Source organism: Phascolarctos cinereus, unplaced genomic scaffold, assembly GCF_003287225.1.
Source record: "Phascolarctos cinereus isolate Bilbo 61053 unplaced genomic scaffold, phaCin_HiC Scaffold_1;HRSCAF=81, whole genome shotgun sequence".
NCBI classification, from domain to species: Eukaryota; Metazoa; Chordata; class Mammalia; order Diprotodontia; family Phascolarctidae; genus Phascolarctos; species Phascolarctos cinereus.
The window spans coordinates 190,753,686-190,772,158 of record NW_027555514.1 but is presented as its reverse complement, the minus strand read 5'-3'; the positions used below and the strand labels follow the sequence as shown (position 1 = coordinate 190,772,158).

Sequence of the window (18,473 nt, the reverse complement as noted above, 5' to 3'; positions counted from 1 at the left end):
TTGACTAGAAGATCCAAAGAATCTTGGGAGAGAAAAACTCAGGAGCCTGAAAATTAGATAGCCCTTGGCAGTTTGTTGAGTAGCCACTTCTAAGAATGATACTAAATGAGTGTGGGTTATCAATCAGAAATTGACAGAAGTTAAAAGAGACTTTCTAGCCCTAAATCTAATACTTGAGATACAGATAATATTCATGGAAAACAAAAGAAAGGAAGATTTGGGAAAATATTGAATTCTTATGGTCTCTCTAATTTGACCAATCTTTATTTCTGAAAAGCTTGATACCTAGAAACAAACTCTTCTTCCAGAGAGGAAAAACCACCCACAACTAAGACTCTGAGAAGTGATATATATCTCTTTTGTTTCAGGAGGAAAAAGAAGCTGAAAAGTTTTCCTTCTGTGATATTGGAAGGACCTTAGTCATTAAAACAGCTCACTTACGCCACAGAGATCTAAGCTAAAAGAGAGATGGGAGAATCTATTCTTTCTCATATGGGAAAGAGGTAGCACTCCAGCTAAAGTCAGAAGCCAGAGGTAGAGAGGTTCTACAATCACATGCTCAGCTGAGCAATTCCTATCAAAAATACAAGATCAGTGGAGAACCACAATACAGAGAATACTACTGTCCAGTCTTATAGGGGTGGGTGCAGGGCAAAAATATCACCAGAAGACATCAGCAGTGAGCTGTTCCTCCACGCATATTGCTTGGCCACATGGGCTTCCATCTATGTATGTTCCTTAAGCATTTCTACTCTCCCACTCATTTTTGTGTTAGTGTGTGTGTGTGTGTGTGTGTGTGTGTGTGTGTGTGTGTGAGAGAGAGAGAGAGAGAGAGAGACATCACATTTGTGAATTAATGTATCCCATGTTTGTAGAAGAAATGTTTTACTACTACTTTTTGTCTTATGCTATTTTATTAAATAATTTTGTCTTGAACCAATTGTATCCTTTGGCTGATTTGCTAAAGCATTAGTTAGCATAGGCTCCCAAGTTATGTTGTTGCTTTGTTTTTGTTTTTTAGTGGATACAGACCAACAGAGTACCTTGAACCAGGAGTTGATTCCCCCCCATACACAAAAGGGACCACTTGAAGGAATAAGTTGACTTAGATACTACACTTCTGACTTGGAGATTCTGTGAATCTATGAGAATTCTTCTATGTAATGCCTTTCCCCTTTCTGAAAGTAATCCAAGTTTTAGAAAGATAACCTCTAAAAGGAGATTATTGGTCAAATATTTGCTGGACTATACTTACAACTGTGAGGTTTTGTGATTCTGTGAAATGTCATTCTGTCATTAATTTCATTTTATTATACCTGTGCTGAAAAACAACAGACAGAAAGGCACAATTTGTAAATCCATCTTCCCCAAAAAAGAGAGAAAGAATGCAAAGAAAAAAATCATTTATTGTAATGCTTTCCTTAACTCAGTCATATAAAGCCTTATCCAAACAAAATGATCCCATTAGTCACTATATCTAAAAGAATTCTCTTATTGGTTCCAGGGCATTCTAAAACAGCAGAATATGATGGCTGAAGTTCTCTTAAGAAGTCACAATATGTCTCCTTCCATCACCAATATATGAAACAGAATCTTTTTAAAAATTATATGGAGAGATATATCACAAAATGACAAGAAATCACAAGAGCAAGAAAAACAATAGGTCAAGGTGATGGCCCAGAATTTTGATGCTGTTGGGACATTTTAGGAATCACATTATCTTAATTCTCAGCACTGAAAGCCTTCTTCTCACATATACAAGGCAAAGTTTTATTACAGTGATATGAATCCATGGTGTATAACTTTATATATACACAAAAGTCCCGGAAATTCTATTCTGGCTTTAGTGATGCTCTGTAAGAAGTGTGTGTGTGTGTGTGTGTGTGTGTGTGTGTGTGTGAGAGAGAGAGAGAGAGAGAGAGAGAGAGAGAGAGAGAGAGAGAGAGAGAGGAACACCTTATGAGTCTGCTGCAAACTGGGGCCACAAACTTTACTATGTGGAATTTTCCACAGCCACTGAAGAAGCAACAAATGACATAGATTTTATACTTATGAGAATTGCCTTAGTCAGTTGTGAGTGACAGAAAGTGATTCTAATAACTGCCAGGATTTGGATATTGTTGAAAGGAGAAGCACTTGATTCTATGCCGCTTCTCCGTCCTTCACTTTGAAAACCCAGCATTTGGGCAAATGCCAAAAACTAAACACTGTAAAATTTGTTCATAACTTCCTACCTCGTTCCAGTTTTGATCCTAACTCAAGGTTATGAGTCAGGATTTTAGAGATCATTCTAGATCAGATTGGTCTTTGAGGCCACACTGTTGTACAAAGGCTCCAGGAGGATGTCAGTTCTAGAGTGAGTCAATGTATCTAGTATATTCTAGGACTGGTTAAAAATCTTTTTTTTTTCCTCTCTGTGCTCTCTGGGCTTACCAGATTCTGGACTTGGATTTCTTAGTTTTGGACAAAACAAATTGACTCTCCACAGTAAGGCAGAGGAATTCTGGCCCTGACATTCTTTTTCTGCATGTATGGTAGGTAGTTCAAGGCCTGTCTCTGGCAATACGACCTTGGGCAAGTCAAATAAACTTTCTTTACTTTAGAAATCTCCCTAACATGGTAGATAGGAGTTGTTAATATGTATTGATGGAGGGAGTTCCCATACTAGGAATTCCACCAAAGAAATCACATATCTAGACTCTCAAAATTTATATATCTATTTATTCTGATGGGTTTCTGAGGAGTTACAAATTTATATTGAGCTTTGGAACAGGGATTATTTACTTCTTTCCTTGGGGACAGATTCTCCTTTTCCCCGCAATCCACCTTCCTCCTTATTCAATCATCTTCAAGTGTAATGAGTCAAGAGATCAAGTTAAAACTGTGCCCTCATTCTCATGGTCTGCCTTCTATCTAAACTCGAGCTCCAGGAGTCTTTTTCCTATTTCCCCAAGGCCTGTGTGCTATAAAAAGTGAAGATGGTTTTTAGGAACTGAAATTTGTTCTAGAGCCTTACCTAAAAGGATAGGAAGAGCCATCTATCCACTTCCATTCATTACTGTCTCTTTGGTAAGAGATGCCAATCCAGGTATCATTTAATGTAAACTTTTTCATGGAATCCTGTGATGAATCAGAATGCACAACTTACAATGGTTTCTTGGCACAGATAAAGGCATAATACAGCAATAAAAACAACGATGCACATCTATATAATACTTTTAAGGTGTTTTTAAGTTCTTTCTTTGCAACAACTCTGTAAGGTAGGTATTTCAATTTTTATTACTATATTTTGTAGGTTGGATAACTGAAGTTCAAATGAATTTACTTGGGCCAAGGTTACACAATTAGTAAGTGTCAGTCAAGACTTAAGCTCAGTTTTTATCATTGTATTGAGCTGAGTGAGGTGGTGTAGACTTATGATCCCTGTTACCAGGGAAACTGATGCTTGTAGTTGGCCTGAGGTCAGGAATTCAGAGCTGCAGTAGGGTGTCCCCAGTAAGTTCAGCATCAATATGGTGAGCCCCTGAGAGCAGGGGACCAACCACAAAACCACCTAAGGAGTGAACCAGACCAGGTCCCAAACAAAGCAGGTCAAAGCTTCTAGCTGATCAGGAATAGATGGGGTTGGCCTATGAGTAAACCCTGTGCTTCTAACCTGGGTGAGCCAGGGAGACCCAGTCCATAGAAATAAATAAGATTATGTTTTATATATGTTCCTCTTTAAAAATGAATTCAAGAAAAAGTTTTCAGAGTTATTTCTATTGCATTTCAAGAAGATGGATGAAATAAAGTCTATTAGATGCAAATAATTTGGAGAGACATCTCCAAACATTGTCTCACATCGTCTGGATTCCCATGGGTGGCTAAGCCACTATAAGAACTCCATTCTAATCTTCCCTTCCATAGGAAAAGCTCCTCTCTTTTCCTACCCCTTCTCCTTCTTGCTAATTTGTCTATCTCTTCTCTCTCCATAAGTCATTTACTTGATTATTGCCTTTTGCAGTTAAACCTCACTTTTCAAAATGAAAAGGCATCCTCCTTACCACTAGCATATCATTTCCTGATTGTAAAAATGTAGAATTCATGGAGACACAAAGATTAGAACAGTTAAACCAAGACACAGCCTTGAGAGTTTGGTGGTAGCAATTATCTTTGTACTGTTTCCAGTGTTTCAGACAAGGTGCAGAATAGTTTCCTAGAAAAAAAATGGGCTAAATCAGAGGCTTATAGAATTAGTGTATTAATGATCAAGAGGCAGTGGGACATAGATCTCTTACTCTTAAAGAAACCTCATACCCAAGAGTCTCCCCAGTGAAACAGCATTACTTTTTTTTATGTTCCTGTAATAGAATGGGACTGTGATTTCAAAGTCATCAGGTATGAACATTTTTCATCCCGAATTACCTTGGTTCATCTTCTGCAATTTCAGAATGCCAAAGAGCTTTTCAATCTGGATTTTAAGATTCCCTAAAATGTCTATAAGGTACATATCAAAACAATTTTAAATCAGATAAAAATACAAATTTCACTTGCGCGCTGTGCTCAATGCAACATCTAAAAGATAGAAATTATCATACTCTAAAATGGCCAAGTCAGTTTGTTTTACCTTTCTCAAAAAAAAAACCAAAAGGGATTTATCACTGTAATGATCAGTTATTCAAAATATCAGATATCAAAAGACTTTGACACGATTACTTTATAATTATATATACACTTAAGTAATAAATATTTGGACAAACACTTAATTTAAATAATATGTAGCCTCAAAGTCAAGAAAAATTGGGTTGAAGTCCTGTCTCTGACTCCTACCGATTCTGGACAAACCTCTTAATTTCTTAGTGCCTAAGGCAAGTCTCCAAGACTGTGAACTGCAGAACAAATCTTCAGGAACCCCACACCTAACAAAGGTCTGCTCCTCCTCCCTCCCCTCATTGAGACACTCAAATATTTAATAATTGATTCTATGTAATTCAGCAAATATAGATGAAGTGACTACTATATGCAGTGTGCTATACAGTTTTGGGAGCAGAGTTCCAAATTGCTTTCCAGGATGGCTGGACCAGTTCACAGTTCCACCAACAATCCATTTATGTACTTATTTTCCTACATTCCTTCTAGCATTTGTCATTTTTCCTTTTCCATCAGCTTAACCACTCTCATGTGTATAAGGTAGTATCTCAGAATTTTTTAATGTAATATTTATCTAAGTACTAATGACTTAGAGCCTTTTTTAAATGACTATAGCTTTGATTTCTTCCTCTGAAAATTACCTTTTTTACATCCTCTAAAAATTTACCAATTAGGGAACAACTCTTAGTATTATAAATCTGTCTTAGTTCCCTATGTATTTGAGAAATGAGACCCTAATGCAGGGGTGGGGAACCTGCTGCCTCTAGGCCATATATGGCCTTCAGGGCCACACTTGAGGGCCTAGAGAGCCACATGCAGCTTCAAGGCCACAGGTTACCCACCCCTGCACCTAATCAGAGAAATATGAAGCAAAGATTTCTCCCTTTTCCTGCTTTTCTTATAATTTTGGCTACATTGGCTTTATTTGTGCAAAAACTTTAAGTTTTTGTTTTTCAAGTGAATATCAGAGGTGTAAACAAATTTCTTTATGCAGCCTAAGGGAGAAAAGGACATCACTAGCTGGAGTCACAGAAGAGATATTATTTGAGTTTAATTTTAAAGAATAGTTAAGAATTCAATAAGCAATAGGCAGAGAATTACTGAGGGAACTCTAAAGCTCTGACGAGAGATCAAATTCCAATCCCCAAGTTACCCTCTTGTATTTTCTTCATTGTTCCAGTGAAGTTTTCTAGTGTGTTGAGCAAAGACTCCAGTTCTTTGGTGAGGTCATCCATCTTACTAGCTGATTGCTGGATATTTTGAAAATCTAAACACCAATATAAAATCTATACATGTAATTGATTACTTACAGTACAAATTCTTGCTTTACAATACAGATACATGGTGAGAGTAAGTAGGTGACAACATATCACTAACAAAGAATTACATGAAAGGGGACCACAAAGGATATCATGAGAGAGATATGGGATAGGAAATTTAAAGTTATAGATTCATTGCATGAAATTGTCCCTCTCTCCTATAGTCTAGTTAAGTAACCTGGTGAATATATTACTTATATTATACTATATTTATTATCTATTATATTTACTGTATATAGTACATAATATTATAATGTTAGAAAACATATTTATTATATATTTTCTCCTCTTTTTCCATCTCTTCCTCCTTCTCTCTCTTTTTCACTGTCATCATCATCATGTGCAGAAGAGTAAATTCTACAATATCCCTTGTTAAACAATCTCAGTATTTAAAAAAAACTCAGTCTGGCCTTTTAAAAAAGTTAACTACAACACTAATGACTTCTGTTTCACATATCTTTCATTGATTCTGTCTTGTTATCCCAGTAAACTAATAGTCACTATTGCTTAAAAATTAAAATTAGTGTTTCAATAATTGAGCAATATGAGACTCTTGGGCTTATTTTGGGTAATTCCTGCTCTTTATGTTGCTCTGAAACACTTACATTGGTAACCAAAGAATCCAGATGTTATCATCAACAATAAGCTAAAGATCCCCAGAATCACTGCAATGACTGCCCATGGAGAAAAGGTAGCAGGAACATCTAATACAGACAAGTGAATAAATATTAGAAATGATGTGAATTCCTGTCTTATGAATGAATAAAACAATTTTTTAAAAATTAAATATAGTCTATCTCAAATTGTCCAAAGTTTGAAAGTGACTTACTGAGCAAATGGAGGAAAAGGGATAGAGGCTTGTGGGTAAGGTTTTTTGTTTTTTGTTTTGAAGGGGGCAGAGGCAGAGACAGGAGCTTCATTTGTTGTACATTCTGACTTCATAATTCACACACGACTTAATAAAGGATATGGATCAAAGACACCTTAGAGATCACCAAATATATGGCAGCACAATAAAGGGAAAGTACACCGATTTGGTATCAGAGAACTTGGATTCAAATCCTTCTCTGGATGCTTATTATGTTCATAAACCTGGACAATACCACTTAATCTCTGCAGACCTCAGTTTCCTCATCTGTAAAAATTAGGGACAGACAGAGTAGCACATTCCTGTAATCTCTGCTACCACGGAATCTGAGTCTGGTGGAGTTTTTGAGCACAGGAGTTCTGAGTTGCAGTCAGTTAAGTCAACCTGTTGCCCTTACATAGCCCAGTACCAATGTAGTGAGCTCCCAGGAACTACCTAAGGAGGAATGAACTGGCCCAGGATGGAAATGGAAAAAGTCATCACTCCAATGCCAATAAATAGTAGGTTCAGGCACATGAATGGCTACTGCACTTCTAGTTTAGGAGAGCTAGAGATACTCAGTCTAAAAAAGTTAGGGAGGGGAACTAGATGGTCTCTTTCAGCCTTAAATCTATGATGTTAAGAATCATAGAATTTTGGAGTTGGAAGGGTCTTCAGAACTTTCTAGTCTGAACCAACCCTGTCCCCCACCCCTGCCAATTCTACTACCACAGTGTCCTCCCAAGGTGGTCCCCTAAACTGAATATGGCATGCCAGATGTTGTCCGAATGGGTCGGAGTACTGTGGAAACCCTCTCATTTCACTGATGAGGAAACTAAAGCCCAGAGAAAGTAAAAACAAGGTTTACAAAGCTTAGCAAAGTTGAAGCTGGAACCCAGATTTTCTCAGTCCTGGTACAGTTCTCTTTCCACTATAGCTTATATCTATTTACTGCCAGGAAAATGACCTACAGTAAGGTTAAAAATGATTATTTAGTTAATTATTGACATTTCCATGATTTATGTGGATTTCTGCAGTTGTCCCAATTGAGTAATGACATATGTGTGCATATGTACATACATACATACATACATGTACACATACATATATACATATACACACATTGGTTGAAATAGCTTAGAAGAGAGAGTACAAATGTTCATACACAAATATTTAGTTTGAGGACTTCTTGTGACTCACAAAGTATTTTACTTTGGTTACAATTTTTTTAGCCACCAGTGAACCCATTTATGAACTAATTCAGTGCTAACAGAAAGTCTATTATGTCCAATAGTGCTTTATAGATATTTTTCACAATATACAATACCTTTATGTACAAATAGAAAAGTTTATCTTCTCTAGAACACTTGTAAATATTATTTCCCTAATAATATAAGGAATCATGGTATAAGTAACCATGCAGAGAATCTGGTCATAAAATGTGATGACTTAATGAAATAAACAAATATGCTGGAATATTTGTTAACACACTGTTTCATTAGTATAACCTGCAGGCCTGGGTTCTTTCCATGAAATGAGGGTCAAGTTTGATCAAAATGTGCTTCATTTTTGTCAATATGGATAGAATTCAACCCAACTCAACAAACATTTTTTTAAAGTGCCTACCTTCTGTAAAGCATTGTGCTATTGTCATGCATATTATTTTTAGAAGGTCATTGAATTTTAGATCTGGAAAGAATCTTAACAGATCATCTGGTATGATCTATTTTCCACATGTGAAAACAGAGTGAAAGAGGTTAAGTGACTTGATCAGGTCACACCAGTATCTAGTGATTGATTCAGGACTAGAACCCAAACCTGCAGAATGTCACTCAGTCCAGAACTCTGCATTACACTTATGCTACTAGAGAAGTACATATTTTAACCTTTTTTGTGAGCTAACATGGATTTTTTACTTTTGTCCCATGATCACATTTTTTATTTATTTTTTAATCATGTTGCCTCCATCTTTTGGTCCATCTAAAATTTCATTCACCGAACACATGAAAGAAAGAATATGGACTGAAAACTGAAAGCAAATGATACCTTTGATGAAGATTTCATTGGGGATTGGTCCCCCTTCTTCCTCTGGTGCAGCAGAAAGAGGAAGAGAAGGAGATACCAGGATCTTTACTTCCTGCTCTGTAGTTTCTGATGGTTAAGAGAGAACCTATAATTAGTCACACAAACACTGGAGAATGAGTGGGATTTGAATTGGAGTTGAAAGACAATTGAATAATTAGGACTAGGAATTAAGACCAGAACAGAACAAGGATGAATCAGAGAGAAGGAAAAGTGAAGGAAATAGAAGCCTTTGGCATCAGCCCTGTCTTGCCCCACCAGGATGTGGATTGGCATGTACCTCTAGAGAAACGTTAGGACCAGATTGTGAGGTGCTAGCAAGAGCCTGTTCCAAATGTCAGGAGAAAAATGTTCTACATGCCTCCAAATTCCATCCATCTCATAAGATAGAGTGGAGGAAACAACACTAGTGGGGTGATCACTAGTAAGAGAGCACATTGATATGGTATTTTAAGATTTATAAGTACTTTCCTCATAACAATTCGGTGAGTAATGAAAGTTACTCTCATTTTACAAATGACAAAATTGAGGATTGAAGGAGTTAATTAACTGTGGCAGTGACACAAGGCTAGGACCAGGGCTAAGACTGGCCCTCAGGTCTTCCTGATACAACACCTGATAGCCTTGCCAACATAGCATGCTTCCTTCTCCTTAATTACTTTTCCTATAGGTCTGTTAAACCAAAGGAGAAGCAGAAATAGGATGTCCACTTCTCTGTAAGAGAAACTTTAGTAAGAATAACAAATAACATTTATTTTGACATTTCAAATATGTCCTCTCATTTGATCTTCATGAGAATCATGTAAGAGAAGCACTGTGGGTATTATTATCCCCATTTTACATATAAAGAAACAGAAAAGTTAAAGAAATTGCAGTCCTTTTTGACTCCAAGTCAAGCACTCCTTCTACAGACCACATCACCCAACCCAGAAGGCAGTTAACCCAGCTTTTACCCAACTTAGCCATGTGGTCATCTTCAAAATAACCATAAGTAAATTCCCTCCTAGGTATTCAAATCAGAAATTCATTGGCTATCACTTTAATCTTACCAGAACCCAAATGTACTTCTCCTTTATAAATATGCTTTCCTTGATATCAAAATCCCCCCTTCAAACACTAAAGAAAACATATTCTCGTTACTCAACTTATCAGAAGGATTTGTGTTAGATTTGGATAAACAAATGTTAAATTTTACAAAGACATCCTGGAAAGGTTTGGTGGAAATAACTGGGTCAATGATTTGACATTCTGATTTATCGTGGATGCTGGAAGGGTTTGTAAATGATGACTCCTCCATCCTGATCCTGTATATGAATCAAAAGGAAATAAAAAAGAGAAAGAGACTTTGTCTAGCTGTCCAGGATTATATATAGATTGAGCTCAATAAGGAAAGGTCATTTGTGATAGCTATATGATAGTGGTGAAAACCACAAAGGAAATGTGCACAATTTTGTTGTTTCCAATTAGAGCAGGGCTTGCAATAAGAGAAATGACTTAGAATGAACTCCCTTGAACAAATGAGAAAGAATAACCCTAAAGTTTCAGTGATATAGAGGGGACAGAAGCAGACAAAGAAGTGAGGCGGAATGACAGAAAAGACTGTTTGGATTTGAATACCCTAACATCATTCCTAATTGAACATCTATCCTAACAATAATGATGATAGTGATGGTGATGGTGATGATGATGATGATGATGATGATGATAGCTAACACTTATATAGTACCTACTATGTGCCATGCACAGTGCTAAGCACTTCAAAAATATTATCTCATTTGATCCTTACAACAACTAGTAGGTGCTATTATCATCACCACTTTAAAGCTGAGGAAACTGAGTCAGACAGAGGTCAAATGACTTTTTCAGGGTCACACAGCAAGTTAGTGTTTCAGGTTAGTTTGAACTCAGGTCTTTCTCATTCCAAACCCAGCGTTCTATCATTCATATTAGCTCCTTCTCTAACTTCTCCATGGCTCCTCCCCACTAATGTTAATACTTTCTGTGAATGTGATGTTTTACAAAGCACTTTCACATCCACATTCTCACTTAATCAAATGAGATAACCCATGCAAAATGAGATAACCCATGCAAAGCACTTTATAAACTTTAAAGTACTGCATAAATGTGATCTATTATTTATTATTATAACTACATCTTCACAAAATCATTCTGAAAAAAGTAGGATAGGTGCTATTATCCCAGGCTTATGAATGAGGAAATTGAAGCCCAGGACAATGCAAAGAGTAGATAAAAGAGGTGAGAATTAAACCCAGGTCTTCTTTCTCTGAGTCCATGCTGTGGTTTCTGATAAAGATTCCAACATCCTTTCTCCAGGATTTAGTGTGTATAGAGAGCACCAGTGAATGCTTTTATTCATGTAATGGTGCAGACATGAGGTGGCCTGTCAAATGCCTAATCAATAGTCCTGTTAATTGCTTTATGTTCTGATCAGGTTTAAGTATCATCAATCCAGAAGATTCTAAGAATAGCTAAGTTACTGAATCCTGTTTTGTTTCTTTGTCAAATTAACACTAGTGAGTTTCCTGTGTTTAACATTTCTTTTCCATGTAGATTACCTGCCCCATGCTTGATTCATATTGTATACACTGAATACCTTTTTTTCCCCTAATTTCTACTTTATAAGAAGTCTATGTTGTGGTTCAGTTAATCAGTCATGTTCAACTCTTCATGATCTCATGGACTAACTTCCATGGAGTTTTCTTGGCAAAGATACTGGAGTGGTTTGCCATTTCTTTCTCCAGTGAATCAGACAATCAAAGGTTAAGTGACTTGCCCAGGGTCACACAGCTAGGAAGGTCTGAGTCTGGAGTTAGGTCTTCCTGACTCCAAGCCCAGCGCTCTATCCACTGAGCCACCAGTTGCCTCAAGAAGTCCCTACACATGCACCGATAAGCAATCCCATCCCTGGGAAGGAAGATTTAACAAGCCAAAGAATGTGTGAGCAAGATGTCTAAACCCTTTTGGGAGAAGCAGACTTTCACAGAGTAGAATCCACTCCAAATAATGAACTTGGGTACAAAAAAAAGGGGGGGGGCATGGTATCCCTAGTGTCTTGGGCACAGCTGAACAATTCCTCAATATTTGGAATGGGAATCCCAAAGAAACAGAAATCTTCAAATAAAATTCTACCTTGAAATTAACAGTGTCCCAGATCAAACATGTTTCATGAGTCACTGTATTCTGTGCTATTAAAAACTCAGGAGCACTGAGATATTTGTTGGGGGAAAAAAAAGGATTGGAAAAATAAGATCTTCTGCTAATTGTTTCTACCTCAAACATTCGATGTTTAGTGCTATACAGACCCTAAAAATAGATACAACTTTCTCATTGGTGTTCTAACCTTGGAACCTGCTGCATTTGCTCTGAGCTGGTGAGGTTCAGACCACACAGAAGGCCTCAGAGGCAGAGATCACTACCCTTACTGTCAAGTTCAGAAGAAAGGCCCTTTCTTTTGTAATGGTCAGTGCAACCCTCACAAGGCTCTCTTCATGAAAGGTGAGGAGCAAAGCCATAGCAATTGAAGTAACAAGAGAATCTGCTCCCAACTACAGTGTTGTGTATAAAGTACTGGGTTTGGCAGCAGTGAGACCTGGATTCAAATCCTGCCTCTCATATTTAATAGCCATATGACCATGGGCAAATCAATTGTAAGATCAATATAATAATACTGGCAAAACCTTTTCATTGAGGTCATTGGGAGGCTATAGTGAAATAGATGACAAAACATGAAAATACTGCATAAAACGCCAACCCTTATTATTTCCATTTTTTCAGGCGTAGACCTCAGAGATGTCAGGAAGAAAGAAGAGAAAATATTTTGTGCAACTTTTAATGGCTATATAATGGGGCTTAATGAGCTATCCAGTGAGTGCAGAGTCCTTAAGGCATGCTTGGATTTGTGCTTTCTAGTGGGTCATACAGAGCATAAACACTCTGTCTGGTTCCAATCTAAGATGTTGGAGATTTAGTGAGCCTAATTCATTCGATGAGTCACTGAGGGATTGGTACTATGTGATAATGATGAGTTTTCTGATTGTTTCATAGTAGGAGGAATGGGGAGAAGACATAGAGAGAGAAATATTTCAGCCTAATATAAGGGAAAACATTTATAATAATCATAACTACCCATCAATAGAATGCCTACCTTACAAGATGCCAAGCTCTCCATCACTAAATGTATCTAAGGTGTAAAGGGAATTATTTTTTTGAGGAGTGTTAATATTTTATTTTTCCCAATTACTTGTAAAAACAATTTTAATGTTCTTTTTTCAAACTTTGAGTTCCAAATTCTCTTCCTCTCTCATCTTCCCTCCTCATTGAGAAGGCAAACAATTTCAGGCAAACCACGTTTCCGTGTAAGTCATGTTGTAAAAGAAAACACAGACACAAAACACAACAAGAAAAATAAAATAAAAAATAATCTCTTCAACCTGCATTCAGAATCCTCCAGTTCTTTCTCTAGAGATGGACAATTCCCTATAAAGGGAATTCTTGAATTAGGTGACATATTGAACTGGATGGCCTTTAAGGTTACTTCCCAAAGGAGTGGCTTCAGAAAGACCTTTGAAGACTTATGTAAACTGATACAAAGTGAAGTGAACAGAACCAGGAGAATAATATACATTATAACAGCAATTTCATAATGTTGATGAACTATGAAAGACTTAGTAGCTGTGATCAATACAATCATCCACAATAGTTCCAAAAGACTCCTGATGGAAAATGCAATCCACCTCCAGATAGAGAATTGATGAACTATGGTTACAAATAAAAGCATATTTTTTCTCTTTGTTTAAAGTCAAATCAATAAACCTAAAAGGAAAAAAAATCAACTTCTTAAAACCCTGCTTCTTCCTTTGTGTCTACAGCCTGATGAAGGAGAATTTATACATCAATACTCTGGCAGAATAAAATCTAATGAAAATCAATTAAGTTTATTTGGTAATCCAAATTGACAAATAGTATTTTCATTCACTAGAGGGGACAAGAGAACTCGTATGCTTCTGTTACAATCCAACCCAAATCCAGTTCCAAATTATTTAGTAGAGAAATTTTTTCATTCAAATCTACCAATATGACAAGTATCTGTTTCCTCTTCCACTTATGAGCTGATCCCAGGTGTCCTGACTGTTTATATAATGTTTATAGATGGGCCTGTAAAAATGGTGACGAGCAATCCTGACAATGAAAATCTCAGGAATGATAGCTAAGGATACCTGTGCTTAGGCCCTGAAGTTCCAATGAAATAGGTTGACTACATAGAAAGCTGGGAAAGGTTGTCTCTCACAATCCCATAGCTCAGATCCTGGGCTGGTAAGGTGTCATTTGGTGTCCTCAACTGGCTAAGAAACAGAGGGGATATATGAAGAAATAGATTATTACTGAGCTATATTCTAACTTAAGGTTATCTCCTCCTTCTCCTCACCAAAGTGCTAGAAGGAAATTAGGAAAAGAAGTAGGGAAATAAAGAGGGAGGTAGACCCAACATGGCAGAGCACAGGCCAGGACCCAGATGAATTCTCCAATATCCTCCTCCAAACAAGTTTAATTCCTCAAATCAAATTTTAGAGTAGCAGAGCCAACAAAATGTCAGAAGGAGCCATTTTTTTCTTGCCAGAAACAATTTAAGAGGTCCACAGGAGAGGTCTGTTACACCTAGGTGGGCACAGGCCCAGAGTGCAGCCTGAGCATTAAGCCTTTGAGGTGACTATGACAACAGCAGCAGCAGCTTTGGGAGCTCTTAGCCCAGAGATGATAAGGGATCAGACAACTTCAGAAAGAGATTACAAGGGACCCTTTACTGCCACTGATTGGCAACTCTATTGCCCATTCACAGTTCTGCGTCACGGTTGGAAAAGCATGCTTGTGGTTGGTCACAAGGGAGCAGGGACCCTGGTCACAGTTCTTGCAGCTGCAGGAGAACAGGGGACCTGGTCATGGTTCCAAGCCCAAGAAAAGCACTAGTACTTACATCTTCAGGGGAGCAAGGGCCCTTTCTGGGTATAGACCACAATGCAGACCAAGAGAGCAGTGACTACCCCTCTCCCAAGATAAGAAGCACTGAAAACTTACAAACCCCCAGAATTAGATCTGAAAATAGTAGCACAGAAAAACCTGAGGCATGGCACGATGCCTCCCACCCCCAGTGAGAAGAACCCCACTTTAACATAAGGTTCAAAGTGAAGAAATTGGTTGAGAAAATGAGCAAACTCTAAGAAAAAGAACTTGACCATAAAAAGCTACTATGGTAGCAGGGAAGACCAAGACAAAAATTTAGAAGATAACAATGTGAAAACAGCTACAAAGGCTCAAAGAAAAGTACTAATTGGATCCAAGTCCAGCAAGAATTCCTAGAAGAGTTAAAGAAAGAGATAAGAGTGGCAGAGGAAAAATTAAGAAAATAAATGAAAGTAATGCAAGAAGATCATGAAAAGAGAATTAACTGCTTGGTAAAAGAGCACAAAAATTCACTGAAGAAAAGAACTTTAAACATAAAATAAGCCAAATGGAAAACAAAGGCTCGTGGAAGAAAATAATTCCTTAAAAATTAAAATTGGGCAAGTAAGAGGTAATAACTCCATGACACTTCAAGAAACAATAAAACAAGGGGCAGGTAGGTGACACAGTGGATAGAGCACCGGCCCTGAAGTCAGGAGGACCTGAATTCAAATCTGGTCTCAGACCAAACACTTGACACTTACTGTGTGACCCTGGGAAAATCACTTAACCCCAATTGCCTAAAAAATTAAAAAAAAAAAACAAGATCAAAACAATGAAAAAGAAGAAGAAAATGTGAAATATCTCATTGGAAAAACAACTGACCTGGAAAATAGATTGAGAAGAAAAAATTTAAGAATTATTGGACTACCTGAAAGCCATGGTCAAAAACAAAAGCCTAGACATCATATTTCAAGAAATTATAAAGGAAAATTGTCCTGATATCTTAAATGCAAAGTATAAAGTAGAAATTGAAAGAATCCACCAAATCACCTTTTAAAAGAGATCCCAAAATAAAAACTCCCAAGAATATTATAGCCAAATTCCAGAGCACTCATATAAAGAGAAAATATTGAAAAAAGCTAGAAAGAAACAATACAAATATGGTAGAGCCACTTTCAGGATCACACAAGATTTAGCTGCTTCCACATTAAAGGAGTAGAGGGCTTGAAATACGATATTCCAGAAGGCAAAGGATCTAGCATTACAACCAAGAATAACCTACCCAGCAAAACTGAATATAATCTTTCAGGGGGAAAAATGGACACAATGAAATAAAGGCCTTCCAAGCATTCTTGATGAAAAGACCAGAGCTCAATAGAAAATTTGTCATTCAAACAGAAGACTCAGGAGAAGCTTAAAAATGTGAACATGAAACTTAAAAAGATAAACACGAAAGAGTAATCACAAGCAATTCAACGTAGTTAAACTGTTCACCTTCCTATGTGAGAAGATGATACATGTAACTCCTAAGAATTTTGTCATTATTAGGGCAGTTAGAAGGAGTCTGCATAGACAGAGGGCATAAGCGTGAGTAGATTATGGTGGGATGATCTCCAAAAAAAAAAATTATGTAGGGGTAAGAAAGAGGGATGCACTAGGAGAAAGGGGAAGGGAGAAATAGAATGGGGAAATTTTTTCTCACATAAAGGAAGTGTGCACGGAAGAGCTTTTATAGTGGAGAGGAAAATGTGAAGGGCGAGCAGTGCTTGAATCTCATTGTCACTGGAATTGGTTGAAAGAAGGAGGAATATGTATACACACTGAGTTGGGTATAGAAATTTATCTTGCCCAATAGAGAAAGAGGAGGGGGAGAGGATAAGAGGTATGGGGGTGGAGGGGGATAATAAGGGGAGGGAATTTTGGAGGAAGCAGTAGTTGGAAGCAAGACAGACTCGTAAGGAGGGACAGGATAAAAAGAGAGAGAAAAGGATAAACAGAGGAAAATGGGGTAGAAGAAAATGTAGTTAGTGATCATAACTTGAATGTGAATAGGAGCTAACTTATAGAACAGAAGTAAATAGCAGACTACAGTGGTCAGGTAAAGAATATCTACACATGCTCCAAAGTCTCTCTACAGTGCTTCCATTATGTGTCAAGTAAAGCATTTATTAAACACCTACTATGTGTCAGGCACTGTGCTAAGCACTAAAGATACAAAGAAAGGTAAAAATAGTCCCTGTTCTCAAGAAGTTCAATCTAATAGGGGAGAGAACTTTCCTGGAAGCAGGCTCCCCAGCCTCCTCCACATCAAAAATAGCAATAGAGATACTCTGAATAAAAGCCAGTCACCCATTATACTAATGAAACATAGTGTGAGTGTATGTTATCATCACTGACCATTTTTGAAGGCAGAGAAGTAGTTGGTAATATTCTGGAAGAAAAAAAGGCAATGAGTTTTACTGGGTTATTGATCTAAAACTTTTTGTGTTTTATGAACTTTTAGGATGTCACTGTAGTTTTACATACACATACATACATACATATATTCCTACAAGGCATAGGAAGAAATAGGCAGAAATTTGTAATCTCATCAACACATAAAAAATGGTTTATTGCAACCTTCAAATAAACTATATTAGAAAAGAAACATCACTGTTTAGGCTATTAAAGAATTAAGCAATAAATTTTACTTGGAAAATATATGTATGCAGTTGCCAATACAGTCTGTCTGATTTGTCTCCAAAGCCGTTATTATTTTAATTTAGGTAGAAGAAACTGAGGCACAGAAAAGGTTAGAATTTTAATCAGGAGTGCATATACCCAAATGCCACAGTTCTTTTAACCATTCTTCAAAAAGTATATACTTGCCATCTCTCACCTCTGCATTAGTTTCTAGATTTTACAAAAAGAATGGATGTGATTATTTTTGTAGATAGGGATCCTTTTCCTCTGTCTTTGATCTCTTTGGGGCATAAGCCTAGTAGTGATACTACTGTATTAAAAGATATGCATAGTTAAATGACTTTGGAGGCATAATTTCAAATTGTTTTAAGGATGACTGTACCAATTCATAGTTCCACCAAGTGTACATTGGTGCACCTGTTTTCCTATAGTCTTCCAATATCTGTCATTTTGCTTTTTTCTTATCTTTGTTAATCAGACAGTTATTAGGTAGAACTCCAGAATTTTAATTTTCATTTCTTTAATTATTGGTGATGTGAAGTGTTTTTTCATGTAGCTACTAATAGCTTTAATTTCTTCCTTTGAAATCTGCCTTTGACCATTTATTTATTCTGGAATAGATCTTGTGGTTACAAATTTGAATCAATTTCTTAATATACCTTGTGCTGCAAAGATATTTTTCCCCTTAGGACTGTTTAGTTCCTTTTTTTTCTGGTGAGGCAATTGGGGTTAAGTGACTTCCCCAGGGTCACACAGCTAGTGAGTATCATGTGTCTGAGGCTGGATTTGAACTCAGGTCCTCCTGACTCTAGGTCTGGTGCTCTATCCACTGTGCCACTTAGCTGCCCGTTTTAGCTCCTAATTTTAGCTGCAACATATGTGTATGCATAAAAAATTTTTACATTTTATATAACCAAAATTGTTTATTTTAATTTTGGCTATTTTCCCTATCC

At 37.0% G+C, this 18,473-nt stretch overlaps 1 protein-coding gene across 1 annotated transcript; it reads right to left on the bottom strand.

The window, feature by feature from the left end:
- Nucleotides 1-1,721: 1,721 nt before the first annotated feature.
- Nucleotides 1,722-10,174, bottom strand: LOC110218673 (killer cell lectin-like receptor 3). The gene is given in 8 exon segments (XM_021001473.1): nucleotides 1,722-1,854; nucleotides 3,017-3,120; nucleotides 4,044-4,195; nucleotides 4,405-4,476; nucleotides 5,783-5,896; nucleotides 6,554-6,652; nucleotides 8,842-8,946; nucleotides 10,018-10,174. Coding segments are annotated over 8 exon segments (936 nt in total).
- Between the last annotated feature and the right edge of the window lie 8,299 nt (nucleotides 10,175-18,473).